This window comes from Abramis brama, assembly GCF_963993115.1.
Source record: "Abramis brama genome assembly, chromosome: 2".
Taxonomy (NCBI): Eukaryota; Metazoa; Chordata; class Actinopteri; order Cypriniformes; family Leuciscidae; genus Abramis; species Abramis brama.
In genome coordinates, this window is record NC_139964.1 from 35484370 (window position 1) to 35512084 (window position 27715).

General features: G+C 37.0%; 1 protein-coding gene across 2 annotated transcripts; it reads right to left on the reverse strand.

Annotated features, from left to right (window-relative positions):
- LOC311068840 (sarcoplasmic/endoplasmic reticulum calcium ATPase 2) lies at positions 1-27715 on the reverse strand. 2 transcript variants are annotated; one of them, XM_084091585.1, is made up of 23 exons: positions 27269-27408; positions 26171-26290; positions 26026-26043; positions 25622-25704; positions 24827-24931; positions 24546-24684; positions 22195-22361; positions 20867-21022; positions 17798-17939; positions 15341-15507; positions 15070-15158; positions 14766-14868; positions 14539-14670; positions 13758-13883; positions 12890-13111; positions 10426-10537; positions 9490-9731; positions 9183-9403; positions 7154-7356; positions 6174-6259; positions 5284-5417; positions 4101-4218; positions 1-2757 (listed from the first exon to the last, which is right to left on the reverse strand). In XM_084091585.1, exons 2-23 carry the CDS (start codon positions 26286-26288, stop codon positions 2473-2475), a joined length of 3168 nt encoding a protein of 1055 aa, XP_083947711.1. In that variant the 5' UTR covers positions 26289-26290; positions 27269-27408; the 3' UTR covers positions 1-2472. The 2 variants fall into 2 exon arrangements, with proteins under 2 accessions (XP_083947711.1, XP_083947712.1); XM_084091586.1 differs by lacking the exon at positions 26026-26043 and having other exon boundaries at positions 26151-26290; positions 27269-27715.

Sequence of the window (27715 nt, forward strand, 5' to 3'; positions counted from 1 at the left end):
TGAATTTTAAATCAAGAGTTTATTTTCCATTTCATGAAGCGGTTTCCATTTCCCTGTTAATGGAACAGCGATTAAATGACAATTATGGTATCAACTGCATGAATAACAAAATACTACAAAATTCAAAATGTCTTTTTCAAGAAATAGGAAATAAATAGAATCTAAATGACAAATAGAAAGAACAGGATTTTCATTCTTGTATAAAGCTCCTTTAGTGGAATGATTTTCAATGAACTAACATTAAAATAAGACTCATATGGACGAGGGAAACAATGACCAAAAGGATGAATATATGAAATAAAAAGGTGATGAACATGAACATTTTCCTTTCCCCCCCAAAACTCGACACATTATGATGGAATTCAACTTAATCACTCTGTTCTTAACAACAACTGATCCACAACCGATCCTGAAACTTTCTTTTTTTTTGGGCTCTGATCAATTACAGATGCTATTGCCAAACGTTTTCAGCATCCATCTGATAAGCGGAGTATGATGACTGGACACCTGATAAAGATGTTTGGTCTTAATAAGCAATAAATGGCCCCCAATAAATAGTAGCTGGTTAGACTCGGGACACAAGAGTCGTATTAAAGGATAAAGGCAGGAAAAACAACTTTCCCGGCCCTACAGGCACAGCAATAAAAATAAAGCAGTCACATTGAAAATATTTAAAAAAATCCCCCAATTTTGAAAGTAATGATTCATCGTGAGTGTGAGAAGTTTTAAAACCCCAACCCCCCTAAAAAAGGGAATGAAATGTGATAGTGCATGCTATGCGACTTGCATGACCAGTTTTCAATACTCATGGTATAGCTGGCATACCCAAATAAAAGATCTTCAAAGATGCAATGCGATGACAAGGAAGTGTTCCGTGTAAGATAACGAAAGGTTGTTTTTTTTTTACTGCCACATCACTTGGACTGGGGAAATTTGAGGAAATTACAATGAACGGCATGCGAAAATATAAGTGATTTTGTGACTTGATAAAAAAAAATGTTTAGAGTACCAAACAAATAAACATAAAACACCTGAAACAATAATATTGTATGTTGCTAAAAATGTGTATTTTACCCCAAGCACAAGTGAAGTAACGTTGGAACATAGTGAAAAATCATAAATTCCTTCCTTTCTGGGATATTTACTTTTTCAGCCTGCTTTGACTTAAAGGGATACTTCACTTTAAAATGAAAATTCGGTCATCATTTACTCACCCTCAAGTTGTTTCAAACCTGTATGAATTTATTTCTCCTGCTGGACACATAGGAAGATATTTTGAAGAATGTCAGTAACCAGGCAGTTAACTGGAACCATTGACTTCCATAGTACTTTTTTTCCTAATATGGAAGTCAATGGTTCCAGTTAACTGTCTGGTTACTGACATTCTTCAAAATATCTTCCTATGTGTCCAGCAGAAGAAATAAATTCATACAGGTTTGAAACAACTTGAGGGTGAGTAAATGATGACAGAATTTTCATTTTAAAGTGAAGTATCCCTTTAAAAACATCACCCCTAAACATTTAGTTAAAATGTTTTAAGGCCCAACATGTGGCAGTATGTGGTTAAAATGTCATTTATCATGAAAAATTAGTCTTTGATAGACAATTGCGATGCTTTTGGGCTGTTTGAACTATATTTCTTTAGGGAAAGTTTGACATTTCTGTGCCAATAGCAGCACCAGATAAAAGTTTCCACTGTCTTTCATAGGTCAGTCAAATGGATAGTCCTGCTCAATTCATGCGTTGAGCCAATGTTTTTATGTCTCACCCGGTTGGGCTGATTAAGCGAACATTATGGCATTTCCGTTTGGTATCGCTAGTAATATAAATAAAAAAAACTTTAAAAAGCAACTAAAATGAAAATTGTATTAAAATTTGAGGCTAAAATGAATATAGACGTATGTGCATTTTTAACTTATTTTCAAAAAATAAATAACAAAAATAAAAACTGAAAGTACAATGCAAAACCAGTGACACATGGGGAAGGCTGAAGTAGTTGGTCATGAGCACATCATTTGCCATTTTTTTAAGACTGAATAACATTTTTCTCCCTCTGTCTTTCCCTAGCTTTTCCCAGCATTCTTTCATCTGTGATTGTCCTGGTCCTGCTCTACCTTTTACAGAGCACCTTAAAGGACATAGTGATGAAAAAGAAAAAAGTGTTACAAAAGTTTTCAAAAGGTTTTTGCAAACGAACGAAAAGATTCTTAGAGGAACACAAACTTTTTGAACCCAAAAGCATTGACATAATTTTTCTTCCCATCTCATGTTTTTTCCCTTCATCATGTCCTTTTAGTGGCTCTGTAACTGTTCCTTCGTGCTTTTCTGTTTTTCACTCTGAGCATAAAATTCGTTCTACGTTAGATCCGTACACTGCTTCTGTACATGAGCCGCTTTTCTGTCTGCCTCTGACTCACACTCACACACAGACACACACACACACAAAGACTCACACATCCACACTCCTTCCTTCTAATCCCAGAAGATATTGGTTATGTCTGAGTCCAGGCTGAAGATCCAGACCAGCAATGGGGCAGAGATGAGCACAAATGACCAGGATACACCCCTAAACGCCTGCTGCAGTTTGCCAATCACCCCCCTGGCCACATTTCCATCCTCCTCCAGCAACTCGTTGCCAGGCTCGATGTAGTTTCTGGCCAAGAACTTCAGGGCTTCATCCATCAAAATAACAGGCAGAGACATCTTCAGAACAGTCACCCACTGAGGCCAAGATAATGGTCTGATCTGAAATATGAACTACAGAGACAAACAGTAACAGACATGGCTTTAACTTACAGGAATAGTTCAGCTAAAAAGTTCTGTCATCATTTACTTACAACAAACTGTCTGACTTTCTATCTTCTGTGGAGCCTAAGTTAATCATAGAACAATTGACATCAATGGTCTCTACGATCAACTTAGGCTTATGATGCTTTTGGGAAACGCAGCCCAGTTTGATTTGTGAACAAATCATTCAGGTTTTTGAGAACTGAAGCATTGAATTAGATTCATTGAAAGGGTTCAACTCAAAATAATATTTTTTTCACAAATATGATAGGTCTTCTCTCATTATCAATACAAGGAGCGATAGGGCGGATGTCAAGATTTTTAATAAATAACATCTTAAATTTATGATATATAATGCATTTAAGATACTTTCATGGTGCTTTTTTGCCATTTTGAAGCTTGATGGCACAAGTCCTAATTCACTTTATAGTGACCAAGACAGTCTTCAAAAAATTCACCTTTTGTGTCCCACCAAAGAAAGAAAGTCATACAGGTTTTTGGAGCGACATACACCATCGTTCAAAAGTTTATGGTCAGTAAAATGTGTTTAAAGAATTTAACACTTTTATTCAGCAAGGACGCATTTTATTGATCAAAGGTGATAGTAAAGACATAATGTTACAAAATACTTCTATTTCAAAGAAATGCTGTTCTTTTGAAATTTCTATTTCTCAAAGAATCCTGAAAAAATATATAATTGCTTTTACTTGAGCACTAAATCAGAATATTAGACTGATTTCTGAAGGATCATGTGATACTGAAGACTGGAGTAATGATGCTGAAAATACAGCTTTGCCATCACAGGAATAAATCTTTAAATATATTAAAAGATTTTTTAATTCTAACAAGAGTTCACAATATATAACTGTTTTACTGTATTTATGATCGCATAAACGCAGCATTGGTGAGAATAATAGACCTCTTTTAAAAACTGCACTGAGCCCAAACTTTTGTACGGTAGTGTAAATTACACAATTTTTAATTTTCATTCCTAAAGATGACATAATTTCCTTAACGTTGCATAATTCTGTTGATAAACGTACAAATATTCCACAAAGTCGTGATTTACTGTATTATCATCCATCATAGCCGTTATTTCTCTGGGAAGCCTTTCATCATCAGTGAAATAAGCAGCAATCTCCATCATTTCCTAGATTCATTGGGCAACCACTTTACTGTGGCTTACTAACAGACAGGCATGCACAAGCCCAAACCATCAAACTCACACATTCCTCTTTAATTATGCCCAGGCATTTTTCTGAGATACTTCTGCATCATCTTTTAAAATCTCTGGCACACAGAATCTTACTTACAGGAAGAGGGTCCACATATAAGATGAGGAAGTGTAGGGCCATGGAGAGACAGATGGCTCCCACCAGCCAGGGGTTTGACCACGGTGGCATCTTGAGTAGAGACTGATTTTCGGACAAACTGAAACACACATACACACAAAGACAATAAGAGCAGTCCATGCTCCCCTGTCTTAAAACCAAACATAGGTAGAATGATCTGCCCTTTTCAGTATTATTACTGTTCAGAAAGATATTATAATATAACTTCAAAGTATAAATTATATTTATGACATTTAGTTTAATGTATTATGTATTAAATATACAACACATATAAAAATAACAAACACATTTACACAGATTCTTTAGTACTGGGATAATTCAGGCAACAAAGAAAAAGGTTTTTGTAACAAAGAATTATTTTGGATTAATCCGTTCAGTCCCGTTTCTCCCATGTTCTCAGAAAAGCCGTTTTTCCTTGCTTTAGATACAAAAATAATGTGTCAAATACACTACTATTCAAAAGTTCGGGGTCAGTAAGATTTTTTTATGTTTTTGAAGGCTGAATTTATTGGATCAAAAATACAGTAAAAAAACAATATTGTGAAAGAACTATTTTTTAAATTGAATATACATTCAAATGTAATTTATTCCTGTGATGGCAAAGCTGAATTTTCAGCATCATCACACCAGTCTTCAGTGTCACATGACACTTCAGAAATCAGTCTGATATGCTGATTTGCAGTTCAAGAAACATTTCTTATTAGTATCAATGTTGAAAACATGTTGTGCTGCTTAATATTTTTTGGAAACCGTGATACATGTTTTTTTTAAGGATTCTTTGAATAGAAAGTCCAAAAAGAAAGCATTTATTTAAAGGATAATTTTTTGTAACAATATAAAAATCCTGTTTAATTAATTTAATGTGTCCTTGCTGAATGAAAGTATTAATTTATTTTTTTAAAATCTTACTGTCCCCAAACTTTTGAATGGTAGTGTATATATTATATACTTTATAAGTGAGATACGTCATCATTTTGATGAAATAAAGAGAAAATCTAAATAATGGTATATTTGCATTAAGAATATTTGAGCATAATAGTAGGTATAGTTGTAAGATGTGTTGTAAGATGAATGTTCTATTCTCCCCATAAAAACATCCAGTAGTGGTTTTATGTCATGACAGCATTTCTTAAAAATCACATACCTGTTGAGGGCATTGCACATCTCTATAGTGACCAGCACAGACAGGGCCATAGTCATGGGGTATGGAGACTCGAACACGGAGCACTGCACTCCTGCAAACTCAGCATGACCTTCACTGCACTGCAGATAGTGAGACTATAGAAAAAACAACAGAGAAGATGTATTTACAGAACTGGCTTACTTACTTCAAAAAATATATTTTATCCTTATCCTCTCCTCCTGTACCTGTAAAAAAAATCAGATTTTGTAATAATTCAAGTTAGTAAGGTGGACAGCGGGGGGGGGGGAAACACACAAGTAAAACCTTGAAGAATACTTATTTATTTATTTGAATTATTTGAAAATGCAGATTTTAATTCAGAATAAAAAAAATTCTGTTACAGCTCCAAAAATGTTGTTATAATTTCACCATTTATTTTAATGGGAATTCCTAGGTATGTGTACGTGTGTGTGTGTGTGTAAGCATGTGATTGTGTTCTGCATTGGGGATGTTCTATAGACTCATGCCTTCATGCGTGTGTGTGTTTGTTCTGGATTGTGCCAGAATTTTAAATATTTTTTGGACAAATTTAAATAAAAATCCCAATTTCCCATTCATTCCTATGAGGGTCAAATTGACCCGCGAGGAAAGGATTTGTTACTTTTTTTTTTACAACCACATAACCTTTTCGGATCCAGTCAAAAACTGTTTTGTGTATTCCAAGTTCAAGTGTGACAAATCTCCCAAGGTCTTGGACCACTCCGATGAAATTAAAAAAAAAAATTTAAAGAAAATGAATTTCGGGTCAAAATGAGTCGAGGAGAGGATGAGTTTACAGAAGTCCTTTTCAAAGAGGTACTCAGAGAAACTGCAGTGTGTGATTGTTTTTTGGGGATCTTATTTTGTATTACCAGTTGGTAGTAGTTGAGCTTTGGTCCATCATGAGCTGCCATGAACCACCATGCAGCAGCTCCAACTGTTGCTGCCCCTACATAACCTGCAAAACAGAGAGAGATAAAGGGATTGAAACTTAACCAATTAACATTTTCAGAGTCAATTCATTGGTTCTTAAACTTTAATTCATGGTTACCATCTAAAAGAGAGTGTGTGAAAGTTCAAAAATAGATTGTTGTAATTTAGCCTCTTGACAGTTCTCTCGACTGTTTACTAGAGCTAGGTTGAAAATAGTGATTAAACGATTTTAAATCGATCTTCATATTGACGAACTGACATCAATTCTTAAGTTCCAAGATCAACCTTTTGGTCTATGTTGTTTTCTGTTGATGTGTGAACAAAACTTCAATATCACTTGTAGCATACTGCCCATCCAATAAGTCTCAGCTTTCATATTCTTCTTTATCATGAAATTCCAACAATAAATATTGTTTTGACGCTATTTAATGTGGCGTGACAGATTGCTGTAGGCTGTAGTTGCCTCATCTTTCATGAAAATGTCTCGGTTACGTATGTAACCCTAGTTCCCTGACGCTGTCCACATTTAGCTACACTAAAGAGGGACAGAGTTTTGAACAAAAAAACTGTGAAAGATGACACAAAATATAGGTGTCATTGCTTATGTCTGGATTGGAATGGGCCACATGGCTCAGGCCAAATCTAATCCCCGCAGCACACCTCACACAAAGCTGTATGATATACACGAGGACAAATTGGATCTATTCCACATTTATACCACATTGGCACTGCTTGTGTGGCATAACTGTTCATGTCACAAAGAAAAACCCTGCACTTTAATGGATACTAAGTGAATTGCAAAAATAATGACTGCACTTGTGTATTATAGCATTTGATCTAACCGGATCAATCCTTTATTTTAATAGCATTATTTTATATACGCTAATGACAAGAAGTGACATTTGTGTAAATGACTCACAGCCAATGATGAGGTATCTGCAGAAGAGCCAACCAGAAATGAGTGGTTCTTTAGGGGAGCGTGGGGGACGTGACATGATATCCAGGTCAGGGGGGTTGAAGCCAAGAGCAGTAGCTGGGAAGCCATCCGTCACCAGATTGACCCACAGCAACTGGACTGGGATCAGAGCCTCAGGCATTCCCAAAGCAGCTGTGAGGAAAATACTGAGAGACAGAGGGAAAGATACAATGTTTAAGGTGCGATCACAGGACTTATTTTCATGGTACGCAGTATAAGAAAAAACCTTTACAGTAGTCAAGGTTTGTTTACATTTAACCATCTTAATTAAAACTCTTTCACACTATAAACTGTGCAAAGTTATTAAGAATAAATGTTAGACATAACTTCTCAATTACACTGAACAGTATTATTACTTTATCAGCTCTTTGAATCAATGCCGGTTTGTTGAAACCTGCGAACTGACAATCCCACCTACCGTCCGGAACAGCAGGCTATATTAATCATAAAATGTGTTGTTGCATTCCAGTGCTGCTTTTAAACTATTATTTTTATTTAACATGCACTAGATAGACGTCTTTGACCATTGTGCCGTATTTAAAAACACGTCTTGAGACATTTTGCTGCACAGCATCTCGCAAATTTAAAAGCAAAAAAGCGCTCCATGTTCATTCGGCTCATGGCAGTTGGTTCTGTGTGAACACCCAGCCTAAACGCTAATCTACTAAACACAGTGCAGCGCACACTGCTTTTTATCACGGACAGACAGACTACAGTGGTAGACTGATTGAATCGTTACATGAGAGAGGCTGCCACAAAACATTATTACTTTCTCTTTGAATTGTGGAAAGAACTAACATGGCAACTGAATTCATATTGAAATGCTGATGATGTCAGGGTATGCAGTGTGCATACTCTGCGTACAGGCAGGGGCGCCACTGGTCACATTTGCAGTTGTTCGATTTTTGTGAGCGAAATCAAGTCATTTCAATAGGAATCTGCACAATTGGGAATTTCAAAGATTTCCCCACGCAGATTTCGCAACGGGTTCTTGTTAACTGCTGTGGGTGTGCCCACATGTAAATCAACATCTTTCCCCAGTAAATCTGGGACGGTGATTAATGATACCAAACATGTGTAATACTGTATGATAATTATTCACATTAAACCATATAGATTCTTGGGTGAATTTTGGTGATCTCAGAATGAGAGAGAAGGAATGGGTGAAGAGGGAAAGAGATGTAGAATAGGATGATTCTGAGATGAGACTTGCATCTCGAATGGTGCACAAGAGTGAGTTCAAATGTTAATTTCCTCTCTTCCTTTGTTCTCTCAGTTGCCCTCTCTTCCAGAATTTCTAGTCGTACAAGTTCATTTCGGGATTTTGAAACAGCTTGCAAAAGCAAACTTTTTGGAATAATTCACTCCGGCTGATAAACTCCTTCAAACCACCATGGTCCTTGGAGATTATATAATAGGTAGGTGTGGCTCTAAGGCTCTGCCTTCTTCGATGTTTAAATCTTCTCCGGTTTATTTCTCTTATTCAGTCCGTCGAGGTTAGAAGTCCACGAGTAAAAACATGAACACACTTGAGAGCTGCTTTACAGTGGAAAATGAAGTTGTAATTCTAATTGAAAGAGACACTAACACTGTTTTTTTTTCATGTTTAAAACTGTATAGCTGCTTGCTTTAAAGCATTTTGTTGTATAAAGTGTTATATAAATCAATGTGACTTGATTGAAGTGCCGAATTACAGAGCTTGTGCAAACATATCCACATCACTATGATCAAATGCTTTCTTTACTGCTGTTTTATTTTGTTATTGAGAGGAAAGCACCCAGCACATATTTACATATTTGCTCTAAACACCACTCTCAGCACCTTGGGCGGCCCCAGGATGTTCGCTAACATTATAACGTTGCAAAGGCATTTCAAACTTCTTTTTACCACTAAGCAAAGAAGGAAAAAGAACTCAGCCGTGAGTATATCAGGGCATTAAGACTAAGAGTGATATATAAGAGTCTGTACTTACCAGACTACCTCTCCAATGTTAGAAGAAATAAGGTAACGGATGAACTGTTTCATGTTGTTGTAAATGGCCCGACCCTCCTCCACTGCGGCCACGATGGTTGAAAAGTTATCGTCTGCCAAGATCATCTCTGAAGCAGATTTAGCCACGGCCGTGCCTGAGCCCATAGCAATGCCAATCTCAGCCTTCTTCAAAGCAGGGGCATCATTTACACCATCACCAGTCTGGACAGAAAAAACAAGTGTGAGGGTTCATTCTTTTGAGTTTTTTGCACTTTTGCCCTCAAACAAACGCAACTAGAAAAACTTACCATAGCTGTGATATCGCTTAGGCTTTGCAAATATTCTACAATGCGGCTCTTGTGCGTTGGCTCGACGCGGGCGAAACAGCGGGCAGTGCGGCAGGCCTCTCGCTGCAGGTGGGTAGGCAGCTCATCAAACTCACGTCCTGTGAGGCCGCTGCCATACGGCCCACTTTCAGCCTCCTCTTCCTCCTGCTCAGTGATGATGCCCACTCGACGACAAATAGACAGGGCAGTGGCCTTATTGTCGCCTACACAAATCAACACAGGAAGAAGACCTCAAATTGACTTTCTTTAATATGCATATTTGTTCATTCTTTCTGTGGCTGGGTACAGTTAGACAATAGACAGTCTTGTATTTGGCCTTATATTTGTCACTGAGCTTGCGCTTTGAGACATTCATATGAAACGATTCCATATGAATCAAGCAGCTTAATCCAAGTCCTTTGAAGAGATACTTATCACTTTAGATGATTTAATTAAAACTTAACATTTAAACAATGATTGACGCACATATATAGAGCACATACGATAAACACAGCTCAAACATGTGTGCTTCATGTATAAGAACCAATGAGGTTTGTTCTTTGCGCGCATGATGTGCTCTATCGGTGTACATGTTTGAATAAAAGCCTAATTTATATCTGTTCATCATATAAAGTGATCGTATCTCTTCACAAGACTTGGATTAAACCGCTCGATTAATGTGGATTCATTTTACAACCCCTTTATGACCTTTTTGGATCTTCTGAGTTTTGGTTACCTGGACCTTCAATGGAGGGATCCTTTAGGTTTCTTAATAAAAATACCTTAATTTGTGTTTCGGAAGATTAATCAAAGTCTTATGAGTTTGGAGCAACATGAGGGTCAGTAAATAATGACAGAATTTTCATTTTTGGGTGAACTATCCCTTTAAAATCACCTCAGCATATGTGTTTAACCCACCTGTGATCATAATGACCCGTATGCCAGCCTGTCTGCACATACGCACTGCACTCAGCACTTCCTTCCTTGGTGGATCTAACATTCCCACACACCCCACGAATGTCAAGTCCGACTGAGAGATACACAAAGAAAAAAATGTGTTAGTTATAGCACTAAAATATGCATTTTAAAAGCTTTTATGTCAATTAAAGGGGACCTATTATGCTCATTTTTACAAGATATAAGTCTCAGGTGTCCCTAGTGTCTGTAAAGTTTCAGCTCAAAATTCCCCACAGATAATTTATTATGTTGTAAATGCATATTTTTGAGTGGAAGGAAAAACATTCTGTTTTCATCCATGTAACTTTAAATGCAAATGAGTTGCTGCTCCCCACCCCGTTTGACAGTTCGTGCATCGGATATTTTGCCAAAAACTAAAGCATCTGATTATCATCTCTATCGCGGTCATGCTCACGTGACATGGCAGTTCTTCATCATCATGGAATTTTATTATCTACATGCGTTTATCAGTCTAAACCTCTGATATATGGTTTTCTGTATGGTTTGAATGCTGAATGGAGAATGACTGACAGCCGCAGCGGAGGGAAGAGTTAATGTGAACTTGAATTTAACGACTTTATTCACTTCTACCTCACATTTTACTAAAGAATGGCTTCAGAACACTTTAAATATAGTGCACGAAAACATTATGGTGCTTTATAATGTTTTTGTGCCTTTTGTGGAGCTTAACAATAACACAGAATCGTATACGCACAATATCGGATTTGGATCGGTCTCATCTGACCGATACTCGATTCGGCAAAGAATGGCAGTATCGGATCGGCGCATCCCTTGTTTTCTGAGTGCACACATCTGAAGCACGAGAAAGCTGGCTGTCAGACAGTAAGTATTAAACGAAGTACTCTTTCCCATTTTATTGCGTTTAAACTGTCACTTAAAACACACCAAGTTCACATAAACACAGTCAGTTATGTCTGTGAATGTAAACAGCACGTAAAGAATTCGAATATGTATATAAGATCTGTGTATTAAAGTTAAACCAGCGTAATATACAGTACCTAATGCTATATATGCTGTTAATATGAATCAAACAAAAATAGAAAAACAGAAAATCACTCACTGCTCTTGGTAAAATAACTTTAGTAGCTTTAATAAGAATACATTTCTTACCAGGAGATAAAGATGGCGGACTGTGTACAACTCACTGAGGGGAGGAGTTAAGCTAATAGGCCTTTGTCACACTTCCACGTTCGAAAAGCATAAGCTACAAATAGTCGCGTAAAACAACTTCCCCCTGCAGCCTGTATCAATGACGGTGCCCATAGTACGGGATTGTGGTTATTTATGTAAAATTCAGAACATACTTCATCTAAAGAAACCAACCTCAATTTACAATCATTAATATTGTGAAACAAATATTAAGAAAAAATAATATTAAAAATTTCCTATGCACATTTCATGATCTAAAGGGGAGCGTGCAAGCCATACGCAATACTTTAGAGTCTGATCACCTTACTGTATAACATAACTGCAAGAATACAAACAACATATCACATTAAAGAGCAGTAGAATTAGACAAAGCTTCAAATATTAATTACGACTTAAGTCTATTTTAGAAGGATAAATTGTTTAGGGGAAAACTTCTTGTATTAAACAATAATGTTCGGGGAAAAAAAGTCATGCACTTACTTTATGATGCAATCATCAATAATTTGATCAAATTGTTTTAAAAAAAATATTATTTCTAGCCCATAGACGATTTTTCAAAAATAACTGGTTTGATCATCTTAAACGAGTCATATTCTCCATGTTTGAGTGCAATGATTGGATAGTATTACACTGTAGACCAAAATGGATGGTTAATCAAAATAAATTTAATGCAAAAATAAACAAATTGATATTAAAAAATCTAATTTAGTCAGTCCGATTACTCCTTTGGCAATAACTTGAGGGCGTGCTGGTCATTAATCTCATGACTGGCAGCTCAGATAATGTTACACAATAAAATAAAAGCCATGACGTACATGGTAGGGCATCATGCAAGTCTAAATAAACAGTTTTAAATATTTACGTTTATTGTGAAGTTCAACTAAATGAGTTTCATTTTCTTCTCAGAACTTGCATCCATCCATTGACAATAATGCAGGCAGAAATTTGTTCACGCTACTAATTAGTGCCAGATGTGACGACACGGGGACTGTGATTAAGGCCTGTTCCAATGTGAGTCACATTAGAGTACATTCCTGAATAGCTCATTTTGAGACACTGTTTCAGATTTATGGGGACAATAACAAATGGAGTGAATGGATTTTTACCACAATAGGATAGCTGTGTACACACACTGCAGACACATAAATATGCTCAAAAACAATACAAAATGGAATTTTGCATAATAGGCCCCTCATTTAGGAATTCACAAACTTATTCCCATGATTTTAAATCAGTTCTCCACAAACTTTCTCACCTCATAGTCTATGAAGCCAGCAGAGTTCTCCAAGTTCAGGGTTCGAGGGTCAGGGGGTGAATCCCTGGTTGCCATGGCGAGGCAGCGTAGTGTATCACGTCCCGAGCCCCACTCTCTTACTGTGCTTAAGAGCTGCTCCCTGAGGTCAGAGGTCAGCGGCACCCGTGCACCAGCTCCTACCCGTATCCAGCGGCAGCGCTCCAGTACACTCTCTGGTGCCCCCTGTGAGGTCAGGACCAAGAGATAAAATGCATGTAGATTTGTAGATGCTTGGAGAGTGAGGATAAATTTCAAGAATCGAGAACCAGTTAATATTCAGAATGGAATATGGGAAGAAAATATGTTCTTTTCAACAAAGAATCCTGAAAAAAAACATATATCATGGTTTCCACAAAAATATTAAATGGCACAACTGTTTTCAATATTTATAATAATAATTATATATATATATATATATTAGTGCTGGGCAACGATTAATCACATCCAAAATAAAAGTTTGTGTTTACATAATATATGTGTGTGTACATATGTGTGTATTAATATACACAAAATTATTATGCACAGTACACACACATATATTATGTAAACACAAACTTTTATTTCATATTTTATTTTATTTCTTTACATTCCTAAAGATTCACATCCCTAATTTTGTGCCAACGTGTCATTTTAAGACACAAAGACATTTCAAATGTTGGCTGTTGAATACCAACTTGTCACATCATCTGTTCTTTTTAAAAATAACTTTTTCTTTATTAGTCTATTTTGTTAAAAGATTATTATGGTTATATATTGAACAAAACATTTCAGTGACTCTCCAACAAAAATGAAAAAAAGAAAAAGCTTTAAGGAAGGATGAAAGCCAGACCTTGACAAACATCTTGGCACCTGAAGCAGAGCGAGTGAGTTTGTTTGGAGAGCAGAAAACAGACATGGACTTCCTGTCTCGAGAAAATTCCAGAGTCAGCTCTTTCCTCATTAACTGCTTTATGACCTGAGAGAGAGAGAAATAGACTCGCTACCTTTAGTGACTGTAATTTTCACAAGCAGTAGATCACAAAAACATCCTACAAGCCAAAAGCCACCAAATAAACCATTTAACAGACCCACAAAGAATCTGTGTATGTATGTATGAATTTGTGTGAATGTATGTATGAATATATATATATATTGTAAATATACACGTGTATGTGTGTGTGATACACGTGTGTATGTGTGTGTGTATATATATATATATATGGAATATATATTGAATCATTCATTCAAACAGTTTTTTAAAAACAATTATTAATTCAAATTATTAACATTTTGAAAGAACCTCTAGTAAATGACACGTTATTGTGTGTGTGTGTGTGTATGTATGTATATATATATATATATATATATATATATATATATATATATATATACATAATAACGTGTCATTTATATATAATACACAGATTATATATATATATTGTATATATACACACACATACACATTTACATATATCATATTTTGAATAATAATATTAAATTATATACATAATTTATAGAATAAGAAAATGCTGTTTAAAATAGTTTTACATGTAATGTACAATATCATATCATATTGCTGTTACTGATTGCAGATTTTCTGTGGGCCATCATATTACTATATGAGCACTCACTGAACAGCAGGCAGTGGCTCTTTCAGCAGGTGTGAGGCCCTTCAGGTCTGTGTCGAACACGTTCATCTTCTCCACCAGACAACAGAGTGCCGTCTCAGTCGCTTCTCCCACTTTCTCAAACACCCCTTTACTCTGTGTTTTTCAGAGAGATAGAGGAAATACAGAGAAAATGAAGTCTCTACAGCTTCATGATAACATAGAAAGAGTACGTACATGTGCATATGTACCTCATTGTAATCCAGCGAAGAGTCGTTACACAGGGCACAGATAGAGGCCATTTCCACCAGCCCTTCATACTGACTACAGCGTATCGGTACACCGTCCTTATACCTGAAACAGAGAGAAGACGGTGGAAGGAATGCAGAATTAAGGAGAACATAAGAGAAAATAATGGGTAAAGTGAGAGAAAGGGAGCGAGTCTTGTGAAAGACTTGTGAAAGACATCATAAGCAAACCGCAGGTTAGTTCAGAAGAGATTCCTGTGAGAAGTGTATGTGCATGTGAGTGTAGTTAGACGTGAAGTAAACTCACACTTCTCCTTCAGGGGCGTAAGTAGATCCAGTTATTGTAAACTCGTTCAGTAAACACCTCTCACCTGCGACCATGTCCACAATAGACATCTGCACGCAGACAAACACACATGCACAGCCATGCATGCACACGCACACACACACACATGATTAGTAAGTTTGATCAGTGGTTTTAAAACATCATTCCATGGTATTAATCTCCTAGCTAACATAAAAAAAAAAAATCCCACAATGCATTTGTTAGAATCACAGTGGATGCAAGTCTCTCTCACCCTGCAGACAGACATCTGGTTGGTGGTAAGAGTGCCCGTTTTGTCAGAGCAGATGACAGAGGTGCAGCCAAGTGTCTCTACAGATGGGAGGGAACGGACTATAGCATTTTTGCGGGCCATGCGGCGCGTGCCGAGTGCCAGGCATGTGGTGATGACGGCAGGAAGACCTTTGAGAAAGAACAAAAGACATCAGCGAGTAAGTTACGAGAAATGAGAGAGGAGTGGATCAAAGAGATTATACAATGAGATAATAAACAATATTTCTATAAATCTTCTCTTAAGTTTCCATGAAACAATCAGTTATATTTAGATTTAAATACTGTATTTTTTATGCTGGCAAAACTTCAAGACTTCATCTATGCCTTTAATCAGAGATGGGGTAGTTTTCTGGATTATTTGGAAAACAAGTAGATGAATGGTCACGTAACGTGGTAACAAAGCTCATGAAGACAAGTAATATGTAGGATTACTTTTAATAAACAAACTCACAGGATATACTCAGGAGAAAACACCATATACATTGATGATAACGGACGAAGGAACTCAGGCCAAGGACTATAAGTACTAAACATAGACTGTAAAAAAAGATGGACGAAGCCCCTTCACTCTCTTCCATTGGTGAAAAGTGAAGCCGCCAAAGTCCTAATATGGTGCTGACATTTTGCGCAGATTTGGGACCTGATTCTGTGCAGTAGTGAGTGTGAAGTAAAGCTGCGATATCAAGGTCCCGCCCTCACTCCCACAGAAACGGCTACTACAAAATTTACTGCTGAGCAACTCATTGTGTCAGTGTGAAATAAACAGTTATAAACATGTAGAAATTAAAGTTGAAGCTCCAATCTCCTCCCGAACATAAAATATAAAGTCTGTTGGTGCCTTGGTCACTACTTTGTTTAGAAAAGCTGTCAATCATGACGTCACGTTCCCGTTTTTATAGCATCAAATAACGAACTAAGATCAAATTTATTTAAAAAAACGAACACTTAAACTTAAATCAGCGTGATAAAACTACCTAAAATGACAGAAAACATCTTTGAAAAAAAAATGTATTTGAAGTGTAATTTGATTGTTTAGGTTCCATCTCATCCATAAGACTTCATGGGGAGGCGGACCTTATGACCTATACTGGGACCAGCCACCGGGGGGCGATCGAGACGCTTTGGCTTCACTTTTCAGCACTTGTGGCATGCTTGGTACTAAAGCAAACGAGGGACTAATGAGATAATTAAAACAGGTGGACTGAATATAATGCTAACAAAGGAACAAACTAGAAACTAGGTCAAAGGACAAGAAGACGACAAAACAAAGCACACATGTTACAATGCTGTCATTTTAGTTGTTTAGTTTCATTTCATTGTCATTATTATTTATTTTTATTATTACTGTTCATTTTTGTATATGTTGTGCCTGTTTGTTTTGTGGTTAATATAAGTTCAAAATTAAAAAGCTTAATGACAAAAAATACTGTATTTTTAATAGTTATTCTCTATATAAGAAAGCACTGATTCTGAAAAATGCCGCACACAAATTCAAAGCAGTCTACACACGTGTGATGATTTGCAAATGCAGATTCAACAATCCATAAATACATGTAACATCATTCATAAATATGTGATGGAAATTAATTCAAGAACTTGATATATACATATTTGTGTAAACATTTAAAATTAATTTAGGTAAGATGCATTCGGGGAAATATTTATGCTTTTACTTGTGTATTTATGAATTGTATTTTGAATTTACGAATCGGATTTTGTAAATGTGAATTGTGCTGCGCATTTATGAATTTTGTTTTGTATATGTATTATTTTTGAGGCTGATCTGGCTCCATAATTCTGAAACGCCTCGATTGTAGTCTTGATCTTCTTCCGAGAACGTACACATTGCAATGTTCCTCAATTAAATAAATTCCCACCCTAGATATACACAAAAAAGAAAGGGGCTAGGCCGGGTTGAGTTGCATTAGTAGTGTGCTGAAATTTGCAGTTAATGTAAAGGGCGTGACATTTCCGAAACATGCTCAGAGCAGTTGACCAATCACAACACACTGGTCCAGCCGACCAATCAGAGCACAGTTGAAGCTCAGGGCATTACTGACAGATTGGGAAGAGAGGTGCTGTAAATATGTGAAAAAAAAGGTGCTTTTTGAACATTCAAGCATGAAAACTTAATTAAGACTGTGCAAAAAAGCACAATAGGTCCTCTTTAATAACCAAAAAAAAATGCTGATTTATTTTTATTAATTTTGTCATAACTTTAAATTAAATATTGTTGTTGTTTTTTTAATCCTAAAAAATTATGTTCATTTCTATGTTCAAATTTTGAATCCCAGATTTTCAATGTGCTCTCAGACTCCTGGACCCCAACATATAGCTTGATGACAAGCGTTCCTGAGCAAAGGAGATTTCAATAATTTGGCAACAGTAGAGAGAAAGAAAAAGGTTAAGATTTGCAGACCCTCAGGGATGGCGGCTACAGCCAGAGCCACGGCGATCTTAAAGTAGTACACAGCTCCACGCAGCCAGCTGCCTCCGTGCACTGGGTCACTGAAGTGACCGATGTTAATGCCCCACACCGCCACACAGATCACCGTGATCACCTTCAGACAGAGAGAGACAGAAAGAAAGAATAACTCATGCAAAACAGCTACTTCAAACTCAACCTCTGAAACTCGATAATGCTGACAAGTTCTGTTACAGAGTGAATGCTGACTGTTAAGAAGCAGATGAGAGGGTCTGTCAATGAAATGCTGCTGTAAAAAACACAAATTGACCTGCTTTAATTCTCCTGTAAATGTATTTTAATGTTCATAAATTTATCACAGAGGCTTTTTGTAATGGAATACTAGACATTAGATTAGATTACACTAATTCTGATTGACATTGGGCAAAGTACAAGTACACAGCCAATAAAATGCAGTTATATATTATTCAAATAATGGTGAAAGTGCAAATGGTGTGAGGTATAGATAGCAAGAGATCAGTTCAATGCAAATTACTAGGAATAAAAATAGAGAGTGTGCAATGTACAGTGATAATGTGGTATAAACGGCAGATGACAATGACAGTGCAAATTACACTGTGTATAAATGAAAAAGGTACAGTGAGTTAATGAATAGTGAAAATGTGCAAAAAGGACTGAAATAGTAAAAATAATATGCAGTATAAAAATGGCAAATGACAAGTTTTAAAAACACAATGTGCACTGAATTCAAGTATAACAGGAAATAGCATAATTGTAGCCTAGAAATCTAGCCAGGGTCGTCTAGCAACTCTCCTTTGGCTTGCGAGCTGGAAAAACCAAACTCTAGTCAGGCCAATCACATTGCGTATAGAGTCGGTAGGCGGGGCTTAACATAATGACGGCAGAGTTGCGACGATTCCGCGTGAATTCCCTAGCCTAGAAATCTAGACGCACCCTAGCGGCAACAAACTGTATTTTGCAGCCAGGGTAGTCTAGTCTAGCAACTCTCCGTTGACTTTCGAGCTGTAAAAACCTAAATTGGGTCAGGCCAATCACATCGTGTATAGAGTAGGCGGGGCGGGCTTAACATAACGACGACAGAGTTGCGACTCTGCTACTTGAAAACAAAGAATGGCGGCTGCTGCTGGAGAACAGTCTTTCGAATCGGCTTTGGCCGCGACTCTGGAAGACTTGGAGTTAAGTTTTTCTTTGAGAAAAGAGCAAAGAACGGCACTTAAGTCATTCTTAAAAAAAGGAAGATGTGTTCGTAGTTTTGCCGACCAGATTCAAAAGTTGAATCTATCAACTAACGTTAGCTCCGCTGTTGGGAAAACGCTCTGGTTGGTTGTAGCGCTGTCCTATTGCGTGCAGAGGGAATATGAAAGACGACCGTTTATCCCGCCCCTCGGATTGAGCCCTGCCAATGGTGTGTTCCCAGACTCAACATCTTGATGTGGGTCTGGCTTGTCAGGCTAGCAGAATTGTGCAAAATGGCAAGAATATTTTTTAATGTGGTATTATCTTAATCGGTTGGAAGGGTTTGCATTTATGGTTGAAAGGAACAAGGTATTTCTACATGCTGCACAGTATATATTAAAGGGGTCATGATGACATGATGAGAAATCAAATTAACCTTAATCTTCTAAAAGGTCTTTGTACCATCAAAACATTTCATAGTTTAAAACGTCCTCCTCATTGTAAACAAAGCATTTATTTAATCAAGTTTCAAAAAGGGCTCGTTTGGATATTGTGACGTCACACGGGCAAATACGTTTTCGTATGACTGCCTCCAGAGCAAGACATCGACAAACAGTTTTACGTCATCGCACCATATAGCCCACTGGCGTTCAGTAACCTAACGGCTGACACTTGCCTATGCGTGAAAAGCTAATAGAAACCATTATAATCACTGACGCTGTCTACACTGGATACAGTATACAGATGCTCGATCACTTTTTGTCATACTCCACGGGCTTGAGTCTGCCGACAACAGGACAAGTGGAAGAGTAAATGTAAGTGTAAAGGAACGTTCGCTTTGATGCGTCCTGTTTAAACAGCTCATTTGCTCAGTTCTCTAGAGACTTCAGAAGAAATTTATTTTATTTTTAATGGTATCATGGATCGCGTCGGAGGATTATATGTTTGTTCGGAGCATTTGACTGCAGATTGTTTTGTAAACGGGGCACAGTGCTATGGAGAGTTCGCAAAGAAACATTTTCTGACAGATGAAGCAGTCAGCTTTTTGGGATATGACAGCAGCAACATCGCAAACCGCAATTAAACATTTTCATTATGCTATAAATGCGTCTGTAAATCCAATTTTACTTAATCACACGCAATAGCAAGTTGGCATTGTTGCAGTTTCCTCTGCAATGACCAATCATAACAGTGGATGTTTACTGCCGCCCCTTAAAAACGGATCATTTCAGACAGAGGGTCAGAATTAATGGGGCGGGGGGGTTATTTGGCAGTTAAATTCAATAATAAATTAAGAAAAAATATGTTTAAAATCCTACTTGTATCATTCATCATCAGATTAGAAATGGAGAATCATGTCAAGCACATTGCTCTGCTGTATACTGCACATTTTGCAAATGTACTAGGGTATTGTATATGTATGCACACAATAAGTAAGGGATAATGTAGAGCGAGGCAGTTGTTATAGCGAATACAACCCCGACAGGCTGATCGGGACCCTGACGCGAAGCGGAGGTGGGGTAGCTTATTACATGGCTACCCACCAAATAAATCAATAATTTGACACAAAATATTGATTTAAAAAGGAGTTTATTGATTTAAAAACGATTGTATTGCTTCCGCTAAAGAAAATAGTCCGTTCCATCTCTACAAGTTGGAATCCTGCGTCCATAGCAACGCTCTGTTTTTCATGGCAACGGTGTGTTATACTTTGCATTCTACATTGGAATTCAACCAAGCCATGTAATAAATGTCCATAATGTGCACAGCAAACATAGACAAGGCATATAGTTACTCACCAAACAAATGGATTGAAGTTCAAATAAAAAAGAGAGAGAAAAAAAAAGAAAAAAAAGTGTGTCCTACCTTAGAAAGTTGCTCTCCAAACTGGTCTAGTTTCTGCTGCAGAGGGGTTCTCTCTGGATCGGTGGCTGCCATCTCATCTCTGATCTTCCCAATCTCTGTGTGTACACCTGTCGCCACCACCACACCAATCGCTCGCCCTGCAGCAATGTTCGTCCCCTGCATAAACACATTTAAATGATTATATTTCCATTATTTCCAGTATGGAGTAAGATCACCTACAATAGTTATAACAAACTTAGTATTTTAACCAGGTCCCAAAATTAACACTCCTCAAGTGCCAAATTGCCTTTGGCAAATGAATAAAACATAGTTATTGACCAGCTAGAAAGGAATCACGACATTATTCATGATTTAAATCGCAATTTATAGATGATAGTTTCATGTAAATCAAACCAGTACAAATGGTCTACTAAAGAGAATTATCTTTTTACCTCAACTTTTACTTCAGTTGGAAATATAATGTCACAATATACTGGCAACATATTCCAGGCAATTTTGTAGCAGATGGTGTTTCTCATGCCATATATGAATGACACAATGGCATGCACTGCTTGACGCATATATACAAAAAAAAATATATATTGTTCGTTGTAGTAGGAACAAATCTGTATATTTCAAATAAACAAAATAAAGTTTCATAGTGGGCAAGAAAAATGTATGACTGGTACTTTTTTTAACACACCCACCAATGGCAGCTGAGGCAAAAAGGTCATTTTGTGATATTTAAAGCCATTTCATTTATTGCTTTCCTTGATAAAGGCTCCAGGTCACAGTTTATATTCCTGTCCTTACATGGCCAGACATCCATTAGACCAGGGGCTCTCAACGCTGGCCCCTGAGGTCAGTTTCCTGCAGTGTCTAGCTCCAACCTTTATCAAACTCACCTGTCTGTAGGCTTCTAGTAATCCTGAAGACTAAACTCTGCAGGAAAGTGGACTCGAGGGCCAGAGTTGAGAACCCCTGCATTAGACTTTCTCAGCAGGAAGAAAAGTAATGGAGGCTTTAGCGTGTGCGTGTGTGGTTGTGGGGGTGGAGTCTTTGAGGCTGGTACTCTCTGGTCATTATCCATCTAAGAGCTCAAAGCCTGTGTGATGTGATGACTCAGTCCATAGCCATGTGGGAGCAAACAATATGAGTGATGTTTTATTCAACACACAGGCTCGCCACTGCCGGACATAATCCACTACACAAACAACAATACACATTCACATCTTGAGGCGTTTTATCTAATGCCTAATCATGTCAAGTGACAAAAACAAAACCTGAAATTCATAAAGAACAGCCACAGGTTGACAGATGACAAACATTATCACTCCAGAAAATCTTACAGAAAAGAGCATGTTTTTCTTATCCTGGTTGACGGCACGGGGGTCAGGCACTGGGTCTGTGTGTTTTATTACGGATACAGACTCCCCTGTCAGGATGGACTGGTCCACTCTCAGAGTAGTAGAGCGTATGGAGGTCAGTCGGATATCTGCTGGGACTTTATCACCAACTGGAGAAAAGGAAGGGCAAAAAAGGAAAAAAGAGGTAATCATGTCATTTTTGACAAGGATGTAATGTAATAAGAACAATTTAAGATGTAACAAGCATACAAGATGTGCATATTTTACAAAAACGCAACCAATGAGAAATCAACACTAATGCTTAGAAAATGTATAAGAACACAAGTTGATGAATTAAAACTAGCCTATTTAGTTATATTTAGCAACAGACAGACCATAAGATATGATCCATAAGATATGACCTTTTGATCTTTCATTCAAACAATTAGCAAAAATCGAACCTTTCATTGAAGTAAAAGAATTGAAAGTAGGGGGTAAATCACACAAAAAAAAACGTGTTTTGGAGAAAAACATTTATTTCATAATGTGAATTCCCCGCCACTTTCAATTCTTTTACTTCAATGAAAGGTTAGATTTTTGCAATTTTTTGGAATGAAAGATCAAAAGGATTATCAATGCAGATTTATTTTTTACAGCCATTTTTTATCATAATTACCAGGGGTGCCATTAATTCTGAGCACAACTGTATCTTTAGAAACCAATGTCAGTCAAGATACAGATCGACACACAAAAGGACCTCAACCTTATTTTTATTCATTAGCTTTGGGATTCTTAGAATAGAACTGTGAGTGGCAGGCCAAGAAAATTCTGAGACTGGGTCTTAACCCTTTCTGTCAAATCTGATACTAAAGATCACAAAAAACAGAAATGGCTTCAAATAAAAATACAGAGTGGGATAAAAAGTCTGAGACCTCTAAAGAAAATGCTCCTATTTTTCTAATTTAGTATTTTTTTTCCAGTTCAACTTCAAATATACTATCAGCATAATCATTTGAGTGAAAGACTGAACTGAAAGTTCACATTGTCAATGTCACAAATTTGCTTATTGACATAATTTTTTTTATTTAAAACTGTTTAAAATCCCTGCGACCCTACATTGGATAAGTGCTTTGGAGAATGGATGGATGGATGTTTTTGAATCCCAGATTTTCAATGGGATCTCAAGACTTTTGGCCGTCCCTGTGCATGTACATTTATTTAAATGAATAATAGATTCACTTTGAAGTAACCAAATCATAATTACAAATGTAGCTGCAAAGGAGAGCCAAATTAGGTTGATTGCCAATTAGCAACAAGCATCAGCTATAAATGGGGTCAGACAAGTAGGACTTTGATCATGTGAGTTTTCAAAGCAACCGAGTTCCAAAGACATCCCGATTGCAGGCGCATCAGTTAAACAGAACGCAACACAATTTAATGTGTCCAGGGAAATAGTCTGCAAAGATAACATTCGCAAATAAATCTGCGAAAACGCCACTGACGGAAAAGGAACAGTGACAGCAAGTCACAGCTCACCAACAATAATGGTACACTGAAAAAAATGATTAGTTGAATTTACTAAAAAATTTTATGGTAAGTGGTTCCACACAATTGATTTTAGCTACATTTAAACAAATGCATTAAGTTGAACTAAAATTTAACAAGTTCAACTTAATGCATTTGTTTAAATGCAGCTAAAATCAATTGTGTGGAACCACTTACCATAAAAAAATTGAGTAAATTCAACGAATCATTTTTTTCAGTGTAGGACAGCTCTCACAGCACAACTGGCCTAAAGCCCAAGCACATTTTCAAAAATGTAAACAGTTTTTGATCAACACAAACTTTATAAACCTGGAATTGGTGGCAGTGCTTTCGATTTGAAACTGTTTTATTAATGCACAAGGGACCTATAACATGCTATAACTATTTGAACCCCTGATTAATGAAAAAAGATTAAGGAAACCCAACTTTACCATATAGTCTTGGCCAGCAATCTCACGAGAGTCATTACTTCAGATAATCACTCTGCATGGTTTTTGGAAAGAATCAGACTATGCTAAAAATGTATTTGACAATCCTTTGCTTAACTGTGGGAACAGTCTGCTACTTTCTTGAGAAACATCCTTACTACATGTCTGCTTCTGTCTACTCTGCAGCAGACTGTTCTAGGCAGTTTTGATTGGCTAATACAAACAATCAAAACAGCCATCTCTATTCCGCAATGTCCTATAATTATCTCCAGACATATCCTTTGAGAGTGGACCTCTTTTTTTTTCCCCCAGAAACACTGCCACATGCATTTTATTGTGGCACAAAAAAAAGAGATGTAGAAATCTAATTCTCATTCTTACCAGCCACCTCCACAATGTCTCCAGGCACTATGTCCCTGGCTTTGACCCTCTGTACACTCTTCCTGTCCTGTCTGTACACCTTCCCCATCTCCGGCTCATACTGTTTAAGGGCTTCGATGGCATTTTCTGCATTACGCTCCTACAACGCACAGAAACACACACAGACAGTGAGACGTAATTTCTAGTACAACAGAAAGGCATTACTGCTTTATCCACGGGCTTAACATAATTTAAGTTACATTATATTCATGTTTTTTAAAAACATATTTCACAGGCTATACCTGCCACACTCCTACAATGGCATTGGCAATAAGAATGAGGAGGATGACAAATGGCTCTACGAAGGCTGTGATGGTTCCTTCACCTTCCTCAAACCAGGCCAGAGTCTGTAAGAGAGAGAACGTGATGCAAAATATGGTCAGTGCAAACGTTTGTCAAAGCTTTGGTAACAATATAATGTAAATGTTTTTAATTTCTCATTTGTTAATAACTGTGTACAAGTGTATTTTCTTTTGTGGGCAGAAAAGGTTACCATGCTAAATTTCCACCAGATTCACAAAAAAATGCATAGACATACAATTTAACATAAATATTCAAATGATTCTAAATTAAGCTTTGAGTTGGTTCTAAATTTTAGCATACAAACATACTTATGAATGATGATTTATGCACGTTAATATCAGGTTATCGTTTAAAGACGTTTGTATGCAGGTTAAGCACAAATATGGGTCACACTTTACATAATATATTAAGTGTCTTTAACTACTACGTACTTACATATAGAAAAAAAAGAATTGTTACTGTAGGTACACTTTTGCTGCTGCTATTGACAATGTGTATATATATATATAGTACATGTTGTTGAATGCTTTTCAGCATAACTACATATGGCAAGTAGTATTTGTGGATAAATGGGGTTTTGGGAATCATTGATTATTCACTGTAGTTAGAGTTTTATAGCATTGTCACATGTTTATTTGGAATATATGAGTGTGAAAAGCTTGTGTTATTGTCCTGTGCCAGCACTACTCTTGATTACAGTATAAGAGTAAACGCAGCCTTTGATTTACACTTACAAAGGAAATACAGGCCGCAAGAAGGAGAATCCGAACTAGCAGATCTTCAAACTGCTCCAGAACAAGTTCCCATAGTGACTTGCCTGTAAACACATGCACAAACAAAGATTATACAGACTTACGGCAGTCACAAAGTTTCAAGATCCCTTTCCATTAAGTGACAAATAACTCTCAGAAAATGTGTAACACGTAAACAATTGAAAACCTTTACAAAACAACATCTATAAGAAACATTCAATCAAGATCTATTCAGCTACAAAGAGAGTGCAAACCTCAAAGGAATCAACCTCCTCAAGGGAATCCAATAATAACTCTAATTAACTACACAACCAGCATCTCCCATGCAACAAAGAATATGATGAAAGATCTGCTAATAATTACGCAAACCCAAGGGAAGAGCTCACCTTCTTCTGCAGGTAACTCTGTGGCACAGGTTACAGCAAAATAAAACAAAAATGGGCAGAAGAAGAAAAAGATATGAGGTTAAATGTCTTCATGAAATTACGTCTTGTACATATTGCACAAACACTTGTATTTTTGATGTAGTACCATTGGGGCCCCATCTTTCCCTGCTTTTCCTTAATTGCTCAGAGCTCAGTCCTGTTGTCTCATTGACACCGAAGTATCCCAGTACCTCCTCAACCGTCTTTGTATGGGCATTGTCCATCCCTGCAAGAGAAGAATATATCTTTAAGATGTGTGAATTGTTGTGAATTGGGCCAGCACCATCAAATTACATTTTTGTCATTATTTACTCAACCTCATGTATGTTGTTACCATATCAAGTGTGACTTACTTTCTTTTGTGAAAAACATAAGTGTGAGATAGACGGCTCAGTCACCTTCCACATTCACTCTATGGACATAATACGCAATGGAAGTGAATGGTGACTGAGTCTTACTATCTAACATCTTCTACAAGTTTGGACCAACATGAGGGTTGAATCATGACAGAAATGACTATTCCTTTCATTTTCAAGAACTAGAGGGAACTTTCAATATTCACACAAAAAAACAGTATCCTAACGTAAACGTAATGTAAGCTAAAATCTGTTTGCGTGTTGTTTATCGTTTCCAGGGGTAAAATGCGTTACATGTACTTACTATAGTAATAACAGTAAATTATGCAGAATTAAGTAACTTACCCTAAACCAAACCCTATGGTAAGTGCATGTTGTTAATTAATATTACTCAGTACTTAATTGTATTATTACACTGTAACAGGCACACCTTAAATACATATTTTCATGTACGTTTGCGGTATTGAAACTAGTGCGCACCTGTTACTGTACCTGCAAGTTCGGCTATTATGGTGACTTTTGAAAAAAAAAAACTATTCAAAATAATTACATTCAAGAACACTATGAGAAAACGCTTCAGAAAACACATTCACACATTATTATTTATGAAACACCCGAGACTAAATGTTTCAGCTGCGTAGTTCATTTGATGACGATGCAAATGTAAATAATAGCGACTCGTTAAAAGCTGTGAATCGTTTATCTTGCTGTCAAGTTTGGCTTTTAGCTGACTGAACAAAATCCGCGCGCACATCAGATTCCCTCTAAATGACTGATCATGCAGTACATTGATCGATATTCCCAGTCAATCTATTGTATTATCAGACACAACACCTTACGTTACTCACCAGGTTAACTTTGAGTCCTCTGCAAAACCAACAACTTCCGTCACACTAAACCGTTATACTTCACCGCGACAAGAGAGAATATCCCAGTTATAATAACCCACTGCGGTGAGGTGTTGTGGATCGATCTGCTGTTGAAATCCAGTACGACAGAGGCAGAGTGATGGCACTGCAGCGCTGCTCAAGGCAAATGATGATCTTCTGCTATGCGTTTTCCTTCTGATTTCAGCATGATCCGGAAAATTATACAAAAAAAATCCACTGCAAGATGAATGACTGACTTCTTAAGTGGATTTTACGACGTTGTCGATTTTTGCTGAATGTGCCGGTAGTGTTTAAAATGGCAAAGCCGATGCTATAATCCGCGCTACCGCCTAGCTATAACCGTCGCTTTATTTAATACTAGGTCACTGAGCGACATTATTACCGTAGGTGCTTCCAGTCCAAGAC

Bases quoted from the DNA above. Each gene is read 5' to 3' on its own strand.
- LOC311068840 (XM_084091585.1), bottom strand. From the start codon at position 26,288: ATGGACAATGCCCATACAAAGACGGTTGAGGAGGTACTGGGATACTTC. The intron at 24,685-24,826 runs GTATAGCCTGTG...TGTGCGTTGTAG, and splicing joins CCATTGTAGGAGTGTGGCAG to GAGCGTAATGCAGAAAATGC. The intron at 14,869-15,069 runs GTGAGTTTACTT...TCTCTGTTTCAG, and splicing joins TACGCCCCTGAAGGAGAAGT to GTATAAGGACGGTGTACCGA.